The 20,123-nt window shown below is 45.3% G+C and overlaps 1 protein-coding gene across 1 annotated transcript in view; it reads right to left on the bottom strand.

The window, feature by feature from the left end:
• Positions 1-17,145, bottom strand: part of gmps (guanine monophosphate synthase) — a 172,273-nt gene extending 155,128 nt beyond the window's left edge. The window contains exon 1 of the mRNA XM_060924180.1: positions 16,986-17,145. Within this exon, the coding sequence (XP_060780163.1) occupies positions 16,986-17,012 (27 nt within the window). The 5' untranslated portion in view covers positions 17,013-17,145. The remainder of the gene's footprint in view (positions 1-16,985) is intronic.
• Positions 17,146-20,123: the final 2,978 nt, after the last annotated feature.

Below are 20,123 nucleotides of genomic sequence, written 5' to 3'. Positions count from 1 at the left end.
TATCCATTTTTATGAACTTTCCGTTATCCATTACCGTTATCCATTTTTATGAACTTTCCGTTATCCATTACCGTTATCCATTTTTATGAACTTTCCGTTACCCATTTTTATGAACTTTCCGTTATCCATTTTATGAACTTTCGGTGCCGAAACGTGGGTGCAAATGTTAGCACCATCAGCATAGTGGCAGGTCCGAGCCTAGCTGTGCTGCTGACTGACTAAACTTTCTGAACTAGAAAGACACCAAGAAAACTCACTTATTCTGTTGAACGGTATCTTCCGTCAATATCATCCACATCATTCCTGCTGTATTTTATAACGTGTCTAACAGTGTTCATTAAGTTCATTCAGTTGCTAGCGTTGCCTGCAGACCAGGCGATGACACTTTGGATCCTGAAGGTCCCGGAGACGTTATGTCTGGGCTTTCAGTTTCTTCCCCGCGGTCGGTCCGCTTCAACCACTTCAGCATTTTTGTTCTGGCCAGAGTCGGCGCAGCGTGCGCGGTAGCAATTCCATTCCAAGTCCATATAATGCGGACACCGGCCGAAGATTCTAGAACAGAATGCGCTGCTCTGTAGCCTACGGATGCAGGTGCATCGAAAGTGTAGCTACTATGTATTTCTCGCTGTTAACGTTTTAAAATTAAAATTGACAAATTAGGTGAATGTCTACATGTGTGTTACGGCTTTGTAAATAATATTAATGTAGAACTTTTTTCTAGATCTATTTTTTTCCATTGTCCCGGGATTGTCCCAGATATGATAATTTTGTGTCCCGATGACATTTTTTATGGTCCCCGGGACGTCGGGACACCGTTAGTTTCGAGCGCTGAATAAATCATGATTAATACATTAAAGGTCCCATGGCATGGTGGTTTGTTGATGCTTTAAACGGGCTCGTGGAGGCTTCCGAATGTTATATCCGCAGCCTTTCTCGAAATGAACCCTCGGCACATAAATATAGCTATAATATAAATATAAGCCCCATTTCAGCGCTTTTCCCAGTGCGTCGTTTTGCTAATGAGAAGCAGGAGGCGGGGAAGGGTAGAGGGTGGGGGCGGGCCATGGGGGGGAGGGGGAGGGGCTTGACCAAGCTGCGTGCACACATACTCGCTGCTATCAGCGCCTGTAGCCACGCTGCTAAGACAAAACCCCGTTCTCCCTCGGACTCCTTTCGTAAACTCAACGTGACACAGAGAACAGAGAGTGAGAGTGTTCGGAGTGGTAGTTTACGAACGTATAATACCCTAGGCTTGAACATGCACTCCATAACCAAAGAGGATAGAAGCAGCAACTACAGCAACATAGCGCTTATCCAACAGAAGGCATGCATTGCGGAGCAATAGTCAAACATAAGCTCATAAGTTACAGTCAATTTCCAGACTAAACTCAGTTTAACAGAGCATGCTGCATGCTCTTTAGTTTTGTAGCGCAGATTACCTGGCTAACTGCAGGAAGCGGTTAGCTGCACAGCTAATGTAGCCATTGTTAGGCTAACGCACCGATTTTAAAACACGGCAAAACGACCAGTTATACACTTACTTGTTCGGTGTTTGTGGCTGATGCGGCAGGGATGCTTGGTACGGACCCAGGCTTCAGTGACAGTTGATGTGCAAAACCTGCCCTGTACTGTCCCAAGTTGTGGAAACATTCATCAGGAAAATGCTTCCGACAAACATACACCGTCTTAGGTAGACTCGACGGCGTATTATTGGAGTAAATAAAATTAAGCCACTGCGTCTTCAGGGGCTCTCCCGTCGGCAGTAAAAACAGACTCTTTTCTGTGTTGTCACATCCATGTACAGCGCAACTTCCATGTTTGGTGGCAACTTTTGAGCTGGGCGGGCAATCCATACAGTGGGTGGGAATCCAGAGGGGGGGCGTGGGGATCATCTCCCTTGCTGACGTAGTAAAGGGAAGAGCTTCTCAACGCGCCGTTTTGACGCGCCATTCTCAAATGTTGGGCATAGTTTGGTTTACACATTATGAAATTTCTAGCCACTGGAGTGACTTAAGAAGGTCAGAGGAACTCATTTCAACGTTAAAAAACCTCAGAAAGTGAAAATTACATGCCATGGGACCTTTAAGAAAAAAAATAAATAAATAAAAAAAATCACAAATCTATACTGATTTTAAAAAACGAGTCTTAAAACCGACCTATCAGGACTGGAAGGAAGTATTGATACTTTGGTATCAATCCACACATCCTTGGCATCCCAGTGATCGTTTATACTTGTGATTAACACCGTCTAGTCGTGATCTGATCTCTCAAGAAGACACACAGACAGACAGACAGTTTAAAACTGACACTGGAGACTCCTTCTGTAAAACGTTGATGATAGGTTTGCTAAATAACCTCTTGCTTTGAGGCAGCACTGTTGCCTCACAGCAAGAAGGTTCCAGGTTCGAACCCGACAGCCGACGTGGGCGTTTCTGTGTGGAGTCTGCATGTTCTCTTCATATCTGCGTGGGTTTCCTCCGCAGCCCAAAGACTGATGAGAAGTTGGCGTGATTAGTACGATTAGATTATGCGTTATGTCCACCGGACAGGGACGTCGCTGGTAGGGCTGCAACGATACGCTCAAACTTCGGTTCGATACGCATCGCGATACTGACACCTCGGTTCGATTAATTTCGATACGATACAAGCAGATCCGGTTTTCACATTTGTTTTTTTTATTCATAAACTTAAAACCAGGGCTTTGAACCAGAATTTTTTTCCTATTGGTTCGTTCCGAACAGAAATGGAATTTTAACGTTTCCGGTTTTGGGTTCCACCATTAAATAGACGTTCCCGAACCGGTTAGAACAAAAAAATGTCGTTCCCGGAACGGTTAATTACGTTCCCTGTCAGCGGTTTAACAAATGGCTATAAAATTATGTCTCTGTCTCATCCAGCTTAAGCCAAATGTAGGCTAATTCTATTACAACCTTCATTAAATAAGACAAGAAATAATTCAAAACTATTATTATTTCAAATGTTGGCGATTTGGATTCTCAGTATGTCTTCCCATCTACACAAACAGAAAAAGTGCCAAAAATGAAAGAGAATTCGTTTAGTGTGTTACCAAAGGCTAGTCAGGCCCTATGCATTGATAGGCTAACAGAGGTTAACGTCATTTAATGTTCGCGAGCCTCTCATTAACGTGGACAAATATATTGATATCGTGTTTGAAATTGACATTTTTGAATAACGATAGACTGCAATATTTACCTCTTATTTAAGATGTGGAGACGTGATAGTAGTCCACCCTCCCGCTCTCTCCATTCAGTCAGCGAACGTCACACAGGAAGTGAACCCCAGCGGGTCATAGAAACTTGCGCAGGAGAAGAATGACTTTTTTATTTGTAGGCTACGGAAACTTTGAGGAACGAAATAAAAACCAGTATTAACCGGTTATCATTATGTTTAATAAGCGTTTCTGTTCCGGAACATAAAAAATAATAAAGTTTCTGGTTTCGTTTCTGTTCCATGTGAAATAGAAAAAGTTCCCGGTTTTCGTTTTCGTTCCTTGAACCGGTTCAAAGCCCTGCTTAAAACAATTATTATTAATAATAATAAATCAAATTCATCACAAACAAATACATCACATAATGTCAAGTAAGGAGCGTTGGCTATAAGCCCGTACTGAAAGAGGGTGCAGTACCAACAATTAAATAAAACTACAAGAAAAGGAAAGAATTTATTGTTTTTGTTGTTCTTGTTGTTTTTTTTAAAGGAAAGTAAGTTCAGTTGCACCAGTCCTCCTGGAATGTGAGCCGAGGGTTGTTGGTAAAACCCGGGACGGAACGGGACGGGATGGGACACATCACTCGGGCAGTGACCACCCTGCGGTTGTTGCTAAAACTGGTGACGTCCCGTCCCGGGTTTTAGTAATTGCCTGAGTACTCAGTATGGAGAGAATGAGTGGAGCAGCCGTCTGATTTCTCCGCTGGATATCGCTGCCATCTCGCCCTTACGTGGAAGAAGCGAATGAACGGAGAACTGAACGAACAACTGAAAGTCAGATTGTTTCAAAACAATCGGCCACAAGATCGGCCTTCAAGAAGCGAGAACGCAGACGGGTAAGCTCCGACTCTCATTTGGATATAAAACGACAAAAACGGCACGTTGTTTCCCTGCATTTACCGTATTTTCTGGACTATAAGCCGCTACTTTTTTCCTAGGTTTTGAACCATGCGGCGTATACAAAGGTGCGGCTATTCTGTGGATTTTTCTTCCACCGCTAGGGGCGCTCTAACCGGAAGTAGAATCAAAAATAAGATAGACGAAAAATCAACGCAAAGAAGAATTAGCAGATCTTTAGCAGATAGAACACGCACGACAAATTACTAACTGGTAATTATTTTCAAATCCAGCGAAGATGATTAAAGTGACTTGTGGTTTCAAACACAGGAGAAATGAAGGTAAATAAATACCGGTTATTTTCTCTTGGTTCTGTTCCGTTTTAATCAGCAAAGTTGCTGCCGTGTTAAAAGGCACTGTTCGGAAAGAATCTGTTCAGGTACATACATGTACATTTACAGTACAAAATCGTTCTGTACATGCAGTAAATATCTAATTTTTCAACATAGATATCTGCGGCTTATAGCCCGGTGCGGCTTGTGTATCTTTTTTTTTATTTTTTTTTTAAAATAGAGCGGATGCGGCTTATATACAGGTGCGCTCTATAGTCCAGAAAATACGGTAGATTAATCCATGTGACCTGTATTGTGTGTTTAAGTTACCGGAATAAGATTATTTAATTTGCTTCAGAATGTGATTGTCTCAGTTCATCTGATTATTTAATGAGCCTTTTACATTTTATCAGTGAAAATGCATGCACATACATGTACGGTGCATAAGTTATAGCACCCATCCTGTTTTTATCAGAGTCAACCCACAATCAATAGGGGTGTTCACACGGCAACTTTTACTCCGGTGTAGTGCCGGGGCTGTCCCGGTAGCGCGTTTACACGGTACAAAGTTATACCGGTGTCGCCCCTGAAAGCTGCTTAAACTGGTGCAAATCTAACCCTGCTCGGGAGGTGGTTTAAGAAATTTACTCCGGAGTAAATGCTAATTTGCGGGGCAGCACCGATATAAAATGGGACGTCTGAACGCTACAGGGGTAGACTCGCTACGCGTGACGAGAGTTGATTACATACAGGCATTGCATAATTCGCATCCTGGTATTTTGCGCTTCCAAAATGGCGAATATCAACAACAACAGAACTGTGTGTCTTCCAGTGTTGCCAGATTGGGCGGTTTTAAGTGCATTTTGGCGGATTTGAACATATTTTGGGCTGGAAAACGTCAGCAGTATCTGCCAACACTGGTGTCTTCATCCACGTTGTTTTCCCGGTGCTTGGTGATGCCATGACAACCGGGAAAAGGAAGTACATTTTTACATATGCGCATATTTCATTTCCGCATTATTACTATCGTATAGCACGGTCGCAAAAACTGCCGTGTGATCGCAAGTGGGGCTGCACCGGTGCGAACACGCTTCTCTCTAGTAAGCAGGTCTGTGACGTGTGAACGCTCCACAAAATTTACACCGGTGTAAGATATATCGCAACAAAATACATCGGTGCAGCGTCGATGCAAATATGTGCCGTGTGAACACCCCTAATGAAGTCCAATCAGTCTTAGTTGAGCAAGTCGGTAACGCTATTTCTTACTTTCACCATAAATTTTTATTCATATGACTTTGGTCTGTAGCTGTCAAAGGCCTCGACCTTTATATTAAACTTTGGTCAAATATCTGTAACACACTGCATTATCTGCAATTTTTTTTTACCTTACGCAATACCAGAAAAATTCAGTCGAAATCAATTTCATTTGAGGCGAATTGGTCCGCCTCTGGAAAAACTTGGCATTTGGATTTCCTGGCGAACATTGATTTTCTTGACGTCGCGTGCGGGACGCCTCCTTCTGAATCCTACGTCAGCGCTGGTTTGTTTATGAGAAAACGACCTGGTGGTTTTCTGTAAATTTCTTCAACGTTATCGTGTAATTATTAAAATGGTTAACGGATGTATCGTAGGAGGGTGTACAGTAGCAACGCCAATCATGATGGGATTAGCACTCATCGTTTCCCAAAAGACCGGACAATGAGAGAGAAACGGGAGCGCTTGGTGTACACAGGCTGTGCACTGAAACCGTGCAAAGCTCGCGCAGCCTGCTGGCGCTTCCGCAGGTGACGTCACGAATCTGGCTCCAGACTCCCTTAGGATTTTTCCAGACGGGTTTTGTTGTTTTATTTTTTTCTGCTGCAGACAGATGGCCTTGTGCAAAATTACCCTTCTGGATGAGTGTGTAAAGGGACGTACTTTCATATAAAAAAAAAAAAAATTGGTCCAGAATATGCACTTTAAAACCTGTTACCGGGGCGGCACGGTGGTGTAGTGGTTAGCGCTGTCGCCTCACAGCAAGAAGGTCCGGGTTCGAGCCCCGTGGCCGGCGAGGGCCTTTCTGTGCGGAGTTTGCATGTTCTCCCCGTGTCCGCGTGGGTTTCCTCCGGGTGCTCCGGTTTCCCCCACAGTCCAAAGACATGCAGGTTAGGTTAACTGGTGACTCTAAATTGACCGTAGGTGTGAATGTGAGTGTGAATGGTTGTCTGTGTCTATGTGTCAGCCCTGTGATGACCTGGCGACTTGTCCAGGGTGTACCCCGCCTTTCGCCCGTAGTCAGCTGGGATAGGCTCCAGCTTGCCTGCGACCCTGTAGCGCAGGATAAAGCGGCTACAGATAATGAGATGAGATGAAAACCCGTTACCGCAGCGACGTCACGTGCTCAGGGCTGGCTGGCTCAGCAGGGCAGCTTGAATACCAACTTTGCAGTTGATTTTAACTCTCAAAAATATATATTTTTTTAAATTCCCATTTATGCAGCATACACAAGTCAAGGATGGAGATACTATCTGCTCAGAAATTTTTTAAAAATAAAGCAGTGTTTTCCCCAGAAAAAAATTGAAGCCCTAAATTCTGGCATGATAACACACAGGCAACTGAGCGCCAACGGCACGAAAGCGAGCGCCGAAGGCGCGAAGTGAAACTAGGAGGGTCCGGGAGGCATGTCTCCCCCCCCGGAAAATTTTTTGAAAAGAGATGCTCTCAGGTGCATTTTCAGGGTCTCTGCGAGGTTAGACACATGATTATTGAGGTATTTCACTCACATGACCAAGTCATATGATGCCGCCATTTTGGACGGCACGGCTTGAATCAGTTTGAATGCGAGGAAGGCGACAAACGAAAAACATAAAAGAAAAAGGAGCGAGATGCAGAAAACACCTTCACTATCCAGCGACGTAGGGCATTTACAGGGCGAGCAGAGGGAGAGGTATTTGCAAAAATTGAGGTTAGCAGGCTTAGAGAACGACGTTTACCTGCTTCCACCAGGATTGCTCACTGACAGCTAAGATTTGTTCACATTTTCATTTACTTTCGGTCCTCAGGATAAACAAAATGTTATTAAATGTCATTGAAATAACTTCTTAGTCTGTTGAGACATGGCCCGTTATAAGTTTTTCCTTTACTGTATTTACTAGTTTACTGAGCGCGCTCCGGGGCTGGCCGGGGCTAGCTAGCGCTCCGGGGCTGGCTGGCTCAGTAAACTAGTAAATACAGTAAAGGAAAAACTTGAGACTGAAAGGTTTTAACAGTCATCCAAATGACTGAACGTAAACGTTGCTACAGCAACATACTAGGTACTATGATGTTGACATTAGCTAGCTTGCCGTCCAAAATGGCGGACACCGGGGCGTCACGTGACCCTGTGACGTCAGGTGAAATACCTCAATAGGATGGATTTTACCAGTGTTTCAATGATTTCTGACCTAAATAGTATTAACGTATACACGCTTGAAATTTCACCTTCAAAGTTCAACATGCAAGTTCAACTGTTTTGTTATAGATTACTGAGGTGTATGATGGTAGGTTGAAGATCTACGGGGATCCCTTAATTATCTCTGATCAAGTCGGGTTGTAACAAAAACGTGCATGAAAATATGAAGTGGTTTGCTCCATCTTATGCAATCCAATGAAGAGAATCGATCATCATGACCTCCTGTTGATCACAAAGGGATCTGAACCTCAGAACTGCCACCTTAAAATAAGTTGCTGTATTATTATAACTGTATTGATTCTGATGCAATTACCGTAATATATGTATAACTAAGATGCACTGAAAAGAAAAAGTAAGGCAACTGCATATTCATCTCATCTCATTATCTCTAGCCGCTTTATCCTGTTCTACAGGGTCGCAGGCGAGCTGGAGCCTATCCCAGCTGACTACGGGCGAAAGGCGGGGTACACCCTGGACAAGTCGCCAGGTCATCACAGGGCTGACACATACGCTACGTTCACACTGCAAGGCTTAATGCTCAATTCTGATTTTTTTGTGAAATCCGATGTTTTTGTGAGGTCGTTCACATTAACAAATATATGCGACTTGTATGTGATCCTCAGTATGAACGAAAAGCGACCTAAAAGTGTTCCGCATGCGCATTGCAGGATACGACGACGTCACACGCAGTGAGCATGGCCAGTGTTTACGGAAGTAAAACCGCCCGGTTGCGGTATGACCCATCCAATCTAGCTTGAATAGCTGCATCCCCCCAAATGGAAATCAGCTCCCTAACCTCTGCGTCCTTCCATTGAGAAGATTCAGAACCTTCACAGCCCGAAGCGTCCCTCGCATTGATGTCATGCGCAGGGGCGCAGATACGTTTTTTGAACTGGGGGGGACAAAAAACTGGGGGGGACAAAGCTGCCAGCAAACCAACCCCGATATGCCTGTCAAACTTGTTGTTAGTAACCATAGCAACCAAGCTCGAGCTCGCAACCTGTGCAGTCTGCGCAGCTCAACCAACCGAATATCAGTCTTTGTTTTGTTTTATGTGAGTTGTTGCAACTATGTATGTACTGCTGTGCACCTCAATAAACCGAATGGTAATTAGTCTTTTGATTTTTCCGTGAGGTTTGCCTTATGCAAAGAAAGACAGCATAGACGTTTTTTCCTCCCTATAAGTGGGGGGGACCGAACGAGGTGAATTTAAATCTGGGTGGGACTCGTCCCACCCTCTATCTGCGCCCGTGATTATGCGCCATGTTGTTGTAACTTTTTTTGAGAGACCCGCCGACTACTTCAGCGCAGAATAGTGACGTTTGTGGCTTGTTGATGACGTGTAAGTCGGATGAATGCGACCTGGCGGTTCAGACTGAAGTCGCATATGAAAAGAGCGGATAGGAATCGGAATTAGGACCACATATCCAAACGGCCTAGGTCGGATTTGAAAAAATCGGATCTGTGTCGTTCATATTGTCAATAAAAGATCGGATACAGGTCACATATGGGCGAAAAGATCGGATTTGAGTCACTTCAGCCTGCAGTGTGAACGTAGCCATAGACACAGACAACCATTCACACTCACATTCACACCTACGCTCAATTTAGAGTCGCCAGTTAACCTAACCTGCATGTCTTTGGACTGTGGGGGAAACCGGAGCACCCGGAGGAAACCCACGCGGACACGGGGAGAACATGCAGGTTACATGGGTTACATACAAGGTCAGCTGACTTGTAGAGCGAGATTTCTCGAGACTGAATGACCTTTCACCCACCGGCGCGGGAGCTTTTGACAGAAGTAGTTCGCGAGTTGTTTTTGTTGACGCTCGGGCATTTAAAGATGTCGTTATCCCGCGGCACGAAGCGGAAGAAAGCCAAAGACTGTCCGGGGCAGAAGAAGATTACTTCTTTCTTTTTCAATGTTGACAGACAATTTGTTACAATTTCCCTCTCAGATAGCCTCAGAATGTCCCATTGGAGCCTCAATTTTTCAAAGGCTTCGCACGGCGGGGGGACGGACAACCGGCACCATCCCCCCCGCTTCGCTCCGCTCCCTCGCCATGGTGAACGCCCTCACACTAAATTTTTCTAGAAAAAACCCTGGTTACCTGAGACAAAATGTTCGCCACACAAACGCGTGTGTTCGGTGGGCTGCCAATTCTCTCGCCTGATCGCCGCGATCCACTTTTCGCGACGCTGTCGATCGGCCGGGAACCTATGGAACGTTAACCCAGGCTTATCCCCTCTTCTGTTGTGGCAGCTAACTGCACAACACGCATCAGGCATTCTACGATAAAAGTAAGTGATGAAGAAGATGGATATTACAAGTGTTGTTTGCTGATAAGCGTGGCTTTGTTTGACCTCCAAAATGGCGGCGTAAACAGTATCACGTGACCCTATGACGTCAGGTCGAAAACCTCTATAGAAAGATTATGTACTTATAAAAACACATTCATGAATGATAATAGACCAGGTCAAACTTTTGTGATTAAAATCAGTCGGCTTTGTCCGTCTGGTCGGGGACGACATCAGTAGCCAATGAGATCGCTTATAATGAATCGGAAAATTCCGGGATGTCTGATGTTCTCTTATATAAGAATTTTTATTGGACGGTTTGAGCACGTGATCTTGACACAGCCAAGAGATTACAGTTTGTTTACATCATACCGCACGGACATATGTGACCCCTCACCGAATCCAGGGACACATGTCGGCCGAAACGAATCCGAGATAATCGCAAAAGAAGCATTTTTTTTTTAAATTTGTGATTTTTGTTTTTTTCCATCATGTGCAAGTTGAGATCTTGAAGAATGACATCAGTATTTCAGATAATAGATTGTTTTGTTGGAAAAGCATACATTTTTTGTTGCAAATTGTCTCGTTTTTGTCAGGACTGTAGCCTGCTGGGGGGTGTGGGTAAATTACCATATGGGCCATTCACATGATGATTTAAGTCTTTTGTTTTTTTTTCCGCGAATCAGCTGTATGATACGAGTTGAGCATATGGCTACTTAAGCTGCATACAGGCGTGTGATTTCACTATGGAATGAGTTACTAAACAGAGCACAGAGGAGCTGAAACACCGCGAAGCAAACAGACACATGGTATTTACATCGGAGATCACCATTTCTAGCAAAAAAAAAAAAACACGCAACCTCGTTTTCCAGACTGAATGGAATACTTGAATGATCGGATGATACACGGACCGTTCTAGGATTACGTTCCATCGGAGGCATTGGTGTGTGCAAGGCGCCGTTTCTCTTTCTGATGGGGTGAGTTTATTAATCTAAGGCTGTGTGGTTATTTTTGCATGTAATGGAGAGTGTTGTGGTTTGGTTAAGCCTAGGTCACAACCGGACGTACGATTTTTTGGCCGTGTGATTTTTGGCGTTTCCCAAATCGCTGCGGGTTTTTTTGTTCATGGAGAAAGATGCGCATTGGCCATAAGTTTGTCTTGCAACCTGAAAAAAACGTAAGCGCCCGTAGAGTTTGTTTGACATGACAAAGAACCTCTGCGGCCGGTCTGCGGCTCGAAAATCAGCGCATGACACGCGCGCTCTCGTGCGTCTCATGCGTTTTTTGCATGTAGACCGGCTGTAGGAGCGCGTACTGTACGGCCGGTCGTGACCGAGGCTTTACATGAAACTAGCGTTGTGTTAGTTGTGTCATCATCGTGCTATCTTTCTTTCTTACGGTGTGAGTAATTTTTCAACCACAAAGCGTTAAAGTATACTTTAGGACTTATTTTTGTACTTCATAATTGTGTTGGGCATACTTTGCATGGAAGGAAAATTGACGTGGTGATCTTTGTTTACATGAAAGTAGCATCGTGCTAGCTCGTAGGGGGTGGGGCTTTCCTTAATCTCATGCAAATGAGCACCATTATGTGCCCGCCCTACACCCAGAGTAGCTGAGATGGAAAACTTTGAGGGCGATTTTCTCCCTTTTCTGTTTTAAGAAGTATACACTTTCAAAAGGCCACACATTCTTCAAATATTGTCAGATCTCCACATGGAAGGCATCATTGGAAAGCTTAGAAACTGTACTTTCTGAATCTGTCAATAACTCAAAATGCCCCTGGGCCGACACGTGTCCCTGGATTCTGTGATCTGCCACATATTACTTTGGCAGAATCAACACAAACATTGGGGGGGGAAAAAAAGACGCCTTGTTTAACACAAATATCAATCAATATGTAAATAGATCTGTTATTTGCTCTCCTATGTACCTAGTTACTTGTGGGTAGGAAATTTAATGTATCGGATTTTAACTAAAGCAACTAAGTGTATCGGCAGGCAGAGCAAGCGTATCGGGCCCGATACGCCAAAACGCTTTGGGGAAAACCATGTAAAGGTTCCGCGTATCTGCTTTAAACACGTACGCAACGGCGGTTGTACCAACAACAACAACTTTTATTCATCACAGGCTTGTGAAATTCCTCTCTGCATTTAACCCATCTGAAGCAGTGAACACACACACATGCGCACACACACACCCAGAGCAGTGGGCAGCCCAGGGAGCAGTTGGGAGTTCGGTGCCTCGCTCAAGGCCGTCCCATATTAAAGTGCATATTCTGGACCAATTTCGTTTTTTTTTTATATGAAAGTACGTCCCTTTACACACTCCTCCAGAAGGGTAATTTTACACAAGGCCATCTGTCTACAGCAGAAAAAAATAAAACAAAACGCGTCTGGAAAAATCCCAAGGGAGTCTGGAGCCAGATTCGTGACGTCACCTGCGGAAGCGCCAGCAGGCTGCGCGAGCTTTGCACGGTTTCAGTGCACAGCCTGTGTAGACCAAGCACTCCCATTTCTCTCTCATTGTCCGGTGTCACGGTCTGATCGTGCGCTGGTATAAATTTACCAAGCGCAGACCGATTTTTTTTCCCGGTCAACTTCCGGGAAGTCTAAACTTACCATTTCTTGCTGCGATTTTGTACCGAGCGTTTCAACACATTTGTGGACTAAAGGCCTCTGCATGCTCTTGCGACAAGGCTTTCGCAGATAGCTTTTCGCAGACAGTTGTAATTTATTGTTGAGCGGGGGAATAGGCGTGCGCGATGTTATTCACCGCCACAACGCAAGGGGGCGCAAAGTCGCTAGGAGTAGTTGGTGGGTGTGGTTAGTGGAGTGTTTATCCTCCGGTTACTTATAATGACTAGAATTTTTTTTTATAATGACTAGAACTGGAGTCGTATAGATGTCCGTACTTCCTCACTTCCTCGATCAACCGCTCTTCGTGCTGCTCCATCTTCGATCGTGTTTTTAAAAATGCCGGTCGTGAAAACAAAAACCGGGAAAGTAGGGAAGCGGAAGTGCATGTACAGCGGATGTAGAGTGGACCAATCAGAGCCCTCTTGTCTGCGGCGGTCACAATTTTTGGGAGGTGCGCGCAGAGCGTCTGTGAAGGTGGGGGGGCTACGCAGACACTGTCTGCGACACCGTCTGCGAGGACTGGGTTGTCAGCATAAATTGGCTTTAATAGAACGCGAATTATGACTACAATTGTGAGATTTGATTATCAGTAGACGAGCTGTTGAATATGGATGAGGAAACAATCATTTCCCAGTCACAAAATGAAGATCAGCAAAACACACAGTCCAAAGAGGCATGAGACCAGCGATTCGCCATTTTCGAAAGAAAGATATTTTTACAATCTTTCTCAGATTTATAATGTGCAGATAATGTGTTTTTGTATTGCGTGAATGGTTTGGATTGAATTTTATGAGTATATGTGTAAATAAAGTTAGTTTTATGAAGTTAAAGTTAATAAATCTACCTGGTAAATTCAGACCGTGACACCGGTCTTTTGGGAAACGATGAGTACTAATCCCATCAAGATTGGCGTTGCTACTGTACACCCTCCTACGATACATCTGTTAACCATTTTAATAATTACGCGATAACATTGAAGAAATCTGCAGAAAACCACCAGGTCGTTTTCTCATAAACAAACCAGCGCTGACGGAGGATTCAGAAGGAGGCGTCCCGCACATCAACGTTTCCTGGGAAATTCAAATGCAAAGTTTTTTTCAGAGGCGGACCAATTCGCCTCAAATGTCTTGATTTCAACTGAATTTTTCTGGTATTGCGCAAGGGGAAAAAATTGCACAAAATGCAACAGATATTTGACCGACGTTTAATATAAAATAGGAGAATTACATTGATCTTGCTCCTGAATTTACCCGTGATAAGCACTTTAACCTAACCGCATGTCTTTGAACTGTAAGGGAAAGCCCATGCAGACACGGAGAGAACATGCAAACTCCACACATGCCCCTTTTCCACCAAAGCGGTTCCAGGGCTGGTTCGGGGCCAGTGCTTAGTTTGGAACCGGGTTTTCTGTTTCCACTGACAAAGAACTGGCTCTGGGGCCAGAAAAACCGGTTCCAGGCTAGCACCAACTCTCTGCTGGGCCAGAGGAAAGAACCGCTTACGTCAGCAGGGGGGCGGAGTTGTTAAGACCAACAACAATAAGACCGCGAAAGCTCGCCATTTTTAAGCGACGAGAAGCAGCAGCTGTACAAACGCGAAGTCAGCCATTATTATTATTGTTGTTATTTACCCCTTTTCCATCAAATCAGTTCCAGGGCTGGTTCGGGGCCAGTGCTGGTGCTGGTTCACAACTCGTTCAACTTGCGAGCCAGCTTAGAACCAGTTCGCTTTTCCATCGCTCACGGTGCTAAGAGAAGACACGTCATTACGTCGCTGTATACGTCAGTTACGTCGCTACGTTTGCATAAACCTTGGCGCAAATATCGAAGCAAAAACAACGTGGAAGCAACAGCAGCAACAACAATAATAATAATAATGGATGACTTCGCATTTGTACAGCTGCTGCTTCTCGTCGCTTAAAAATGGCGATCTTTCGCGGTCTTATTATTGTTGTTGGTCTTAACAACTCCGCCCCCCGCTGACATAAGCGGTTCTTTCCTCTGGCCCAGCAGAGAGTTGGTGCTAGCCTGGAACCGGTTTTTCTGGCCCCAGAGCCAGTTCTTTGTCAGTGGAAACAGAAAACCCAGTTCCAAACTAAGGCCAAGTTTACATTAGACCGTATCTGTCTCGTTTTCTTCGCGGATGCACTGTCCGTTTACATTAAAACGCCTGGAAACGCCGGGAAACGGGAATCCGCCAGGGTCCACGTATTCAATCCAGCTCGTGTCTGGTCCGGTGCTGTGTAAACATTGAGAATACGCGGATACGCTGTGCTGAGCTCTAGCTGGCGTCGTCATTGGACAACGTCACTGTGACATCCACCTTCCTGATTCGCTGGCGTTGGTCATGTGACGCGACTGCTGAAAAACGGCGCGGACTTCCGCCTTGTATCACCTTTCATTAAAGAGTATAAAAGTATGAAAATACTGCAAATACTGATGCAAATACTGCCCATTGTGTAGTTATGATTGTCTTTAGGCTTGCCATCCTTCCACTTGCAAGTGGTAAGTGACGCGCATGCCCGACATGCACTGGGATCACACACACAGCGGCTCAGTCCCGAATCACTGCTCGTGCGCTTCACTCGCGCGCTCTGTGAGCTGCACAGGGCCGGAGTGCGCACCCTCCAGAGGGCACTCGCTGTTCAGGGCGGAGTGATTTGGAGCGCAGGATGCCTGCGGAGCCGAGCGTATCCGTATATTGGCGTTGCTGTGTGCACGCGAATCGTTTTAAAAACGTTAATCTGATGATCCGCTGATACGGTCTAATGTAAACCCCACCTAAGCACTGGCCCCGAACCAGCCCTGGAACTGCTTTGGTGGAAAAGGGGCGATTGTTGTTGCTGCTGCTGCTTCTTCCGTGTTGTTTTTGCTTCGATGTTCGCGCCAAGGTTTATGCAAACGTAGTGACGTAACTGACGTATCCAGAGACGTAACTGACATGGCTTCCCTTAGCACCGCGAGGCAAACTGGTTCTCAGCTGGCTCGCAAGTTGAACGAGTTGTGAACCAGCACCAGCCCCGGAACTGATTTGGTGGAAAAGAGGTAACAGAAAGACCCCTGCCGGCTGCCGGGCTCTAACCCAGAACCTTCTTGCTGTGAGGTGACTGTACACTGTGACACTTACACCACCGAACATCGAACCGAAGGTAGCGGAATCAGTTCTAGTCGCTGTGAATGAGACATGACCATGGATCAGAACAAGCGTGTTATGATTTGACGCTGCACATCTGTCAGAGCTGCTGGGATAGAAAACTAATCAACAATTCAAAGACTAACGGTGCGTCATGCGTTTCAGAAAATCACTTCAGGAAGACATCAGCAAATCTAACCAAAAGAAACAGCACAGGTTATGAGCAACTCTTTTCCAGTGTGGTCGGACCTGCAGCTCCCACGTGTCTGGCATGGTTCACTTCCACCACACACACACTTCAGCCAAAATCCAAATACCCATACAAACCCCATTAATCCCACCACCAACACGCATTTTTGATTGCAAATTTAAAATATTAATAATAATAATAATAATAAGCACTACCCTGTTGCAACACACTGTGCACTCTGACTGCATGTTAGCTAAAAACAAGCTCCAGCTCAAGCTTTACGTTTCATATTTATTTGCTTTAAACCCTCTAAACTTCACCGTAACGCTTTGATTTTGTTGATCACCGCGTTTCTGGTCCAAACAAACCGAATAACGATTCATTTAGATTGAAGATATGTGGTAGCTCTTAGCACTATATAGCAGCCTGGCTGAACCCAATATCCCCTCGGTGCTCCCTCTCTAGGCGCCCTAGATCCGCGGAGAAAATAACACGCGCGTGCAGGGTCTGTAGTGCACTATGTGTCGATTTAAGATACAGCCCTTCCTTATCGCATATCATAGCAACCTAGCTTAAATTAGCTTTGCACTGCTTTTCCGACCGAGACTGAACTTGAGGAAAAAATCCGGAGGAAATATTTTAGGATTTTAGAAAGAAATAAAAGAAGGAAAGAAAGAAAGAAACGACGAGGTGTTTAAAATAAAGCGTTTCGGTGCAGTCACGGAATGAAGGAATGTTTAGCAGCAAAGGCTAACTAAGTTTGCCAGCCGTAGTCAAGGCCAAGAACCGGACGGGGTTAAAGCGTGACGAGCCGAGTCCGGTTCGGCTCCCGCACACGGCGGGTGTGTGATTTGGGCCGGGTTGTGGCGTGTGCTGTGTGAGCGGCCCGGTGGACTGACCTTGGTCTCGCCGTTGCACAGCGCCATGAAGCCCAGAAGCGCCGCCGCTGCTCCGCTCTCTCTGCAAACACAGCGTCCTCGCGCTCAGCTACCGCGCGCCGAGTGACTCCCTTCCAGCACGTGCGGTCAGAGGAGTCTGATTTCCGTTGAGCGCGCGCGCGTTCCTTCTCTCTCTCTCTCTCACTCATTCACTCCCTCTCTCTCTCTCTCACTCACTCTCTCTCTCTCTCTCACTCACTCACTCACTCCCTCTCTCTCTCTCTCTCAGTGAGCTTCATCTGGAGATTTGAGGAGGAAAAGTTTCCAGATCTTGAAAGTCTGCGTGTGTGTGTTTCACATGTTTCTAGTTTAGATACGTTTCATATTCTTAAAGGTGCAAATACTTATGGATTTTATCCATACAGGAGACTTTTTCGATGGAATAAAAGCATGTGTTCTGTTCCCTTCCAGCGGGTTTCATCCATTTGGTTGGATATCCAGGTTTCAACACCTTTGTGCACAGTTATCGGCGCCTTTGTCCACAGTTATCGACACCTATGTCCACAGTTACCAACACCTTTGTCCACAGTTATCGACGCCTATGTCCACAGTTATCGACGCCTTTGTCCACAGTTATCGACACCTATGTCCACAGTTATCGACGCCTTTGTCCACAGTTACCAACACCTTTGTCCACAGTTATCGACGCCTATGTCCACAGTTATCGACGCCTTTGTCCACAGTTATCGACACCTATGTCCACAGTTATCGACGCCTTTGTCCACAGTTACCAACACCTTTGTCCACAGTTATCGACGCCTATGTCCACAGTTATCGACGCCTATGTCCACAGTTATCGACGCCTATGTCCACAGTTACCAACACCTTTGTCCACAGTTATCGGCGCCTTTGTCCACAGTTATCGATGCCTTTGTCCACAGTTACCAACACCTTTGTCCACAGGTATCAACGCCTATGTCCACAGTTATCGACGCCTTTGTCCACAGTTACCAACACCTTTGTCCACAGTTATCAACGCCTTTGTCCACAGTTATCAATGCCTTTGTCCACAGTTACCAACACCTTTGTCCACAGTTATCGACACCTATGACCACAGTTATCGACGGCTTTGTCCACAGTTATCAACACCATTCCACGGTTATCCACACCTTTGTCCACAGTTATTGACACCATTCCACAGTTATCCACAACTTTGTCCACAATTATCGAGGTTCATCTGGAGATTTGAGGAGGAAAAGTTTCCAGATCTTGAAAGTCTGCGTGTGTGTGTTTCACATGTTTCTAGTTTAGATACGTTTCATATTCTTAAAGGTGCAAATACTTATGGATTTTATCCATACAGGAGACTTTTTCGATGGAATAAAAGCATGTGTTCTGTTCCCTTCCAGCGGGTTTCATCCATTTGGTTGGATATCCAGGTTTCAACACCTTTGTGCACAGTTATCGGCGCCTTTGTCCACAGTTATCGACACCTATGTCCACAGTTACCAACACCTTTGTCCACAGTTATCGACGCCTATGTCCACAGTTATCGACGCCTTTGTCCACAGTTATCGACACCTATGTCCACAGTTATCGACGCCTTTGTCCACAGTTACCAACACCTTTGTCCACAGTTATCGACGCCTTTGTCCACAGTTATCGACACCTATGTCCACAGTTACCAACACCTTTGTCCACAGTTACCAACACCTTTGTCCACAGTTATCGGCGCCTTTGTCCACAGTTATCGACGCCTATGTCCACAGTTACCAACACCTTTGTCCACAGTTATCGGCGCCTTTGTCCACAGTTATCGATGCCTTTGTCCACAGTTACCAACACCTTTGTCCACAGTTACCAACACCTTTGTCCACAGTTATCAACACCTTTGTCCACAGTTACCAACACCTTTGTCCACAGTTACCAACACCTTTGTCCACAGTTATCGGCGCCTTTGTCCACAGTTATCGACGCCTATGTCCACAGTTACCAACACCTTTGTCCACAGTTATCGGCGCCTTTGTCCACAGTTATCGATGCCTTTGTCCACAGTTACCAACACCTTTGTCCACAGTTACCAACACCTTTGTCCACAGTTATCAACACCTTTGTCCACAGTTACCAACACCTTTGTCCACAGTTACCAACACCTTTGTCCACAGTTATCGACACCTATGTCCACAGTTATCGATGCCTTTGTCCACAGTTATCGACACCATTCCACGGTTATCCACACCTTTGTCCACAGTTATTGACACCATTCCACAGTTATCCACACCTTTATCCACAGTTATCGGCGCCTTTGTCCACAGTTATCGATGCCTTTGTCCACAGTTACCAACACCTTTGTCCACAGGTATCGACGCCTATGTCCACAGTTATCGACGCCTTTGTCCACAGTTACCAACACCTTTGTCCACAGTTATCAACGCCTTTGTCCACAGTTACCAACACCTTTGTCCACAGTTATCGACGCCGTTCGACAGTTATCGACGCCTTTGTCCACAGTTATCGACACCGTTCCACGGTTATCCACACCTTTGTCCACAGTTATCGACACCGTTCCACAGTTATCCACAACTTTGTCCACAATTATCGAGGTTCATCTGGAGATTTGAGGAGGAAAAGTTTCCAGATCTTGAAAGTCTGCGTGTGTGTGTTTCACATGTTTCTAGTTTAGATACGTTTCATATTCTTAAAGGTGCAAATACTTATGGATTTTATCCATACAGGAGACTTTTTCGATGGAATAAAAGCATGTGTTCTGTTCCCTTCCAGCGGGTTTCATCCATTTGGTTGGATATCCAGGTTTCAACACCTTTGTCCACAGTTATCGGCGCCTTTGTCCACAGTTATCGGCGCCTTTGTCCATAGTTATCGGCGCCTTTGTCCACAGTTATCGACACCTATGTCCACAGTTACCAACACCTTTGTCCACAGTTATCGACGCCTATGTCCACAGTTATCGACGCCTTTGTCCACAGTTATCGACGCCTTTGTCCACAGTTATCGACGCCTTTGTCCACAGTTACCAACACCTTTGTCCACAGTTATCGACGCCTTTGTCCACAGTTACCAACACCTTTGTCCACAGTTATCGACGCCTATGTCCACAGTTATCGGCGCCTTTGTCCACAGTTATCGACACCTATGTCC

This window comes from Neoarius graeffei, chromosome 6 (genome assembly GCF_027579695.1).
Source record: "Neoarius graeffei isolate fNeoGra1 chromosome 6, fNeoGra1.pri, whole genome shotgun sequence".
NCBI lineage: Eukaryota > Metazoa > Chordata > Actinopteri > Siluriformes > Ariidae > Neoarius > Neoarius graeffei.
The sequence above is the reverse complement of the archived record's forward strand: the minus strand, read 5'-3'. Positions and strand labels throughout refer to the sequence as shown.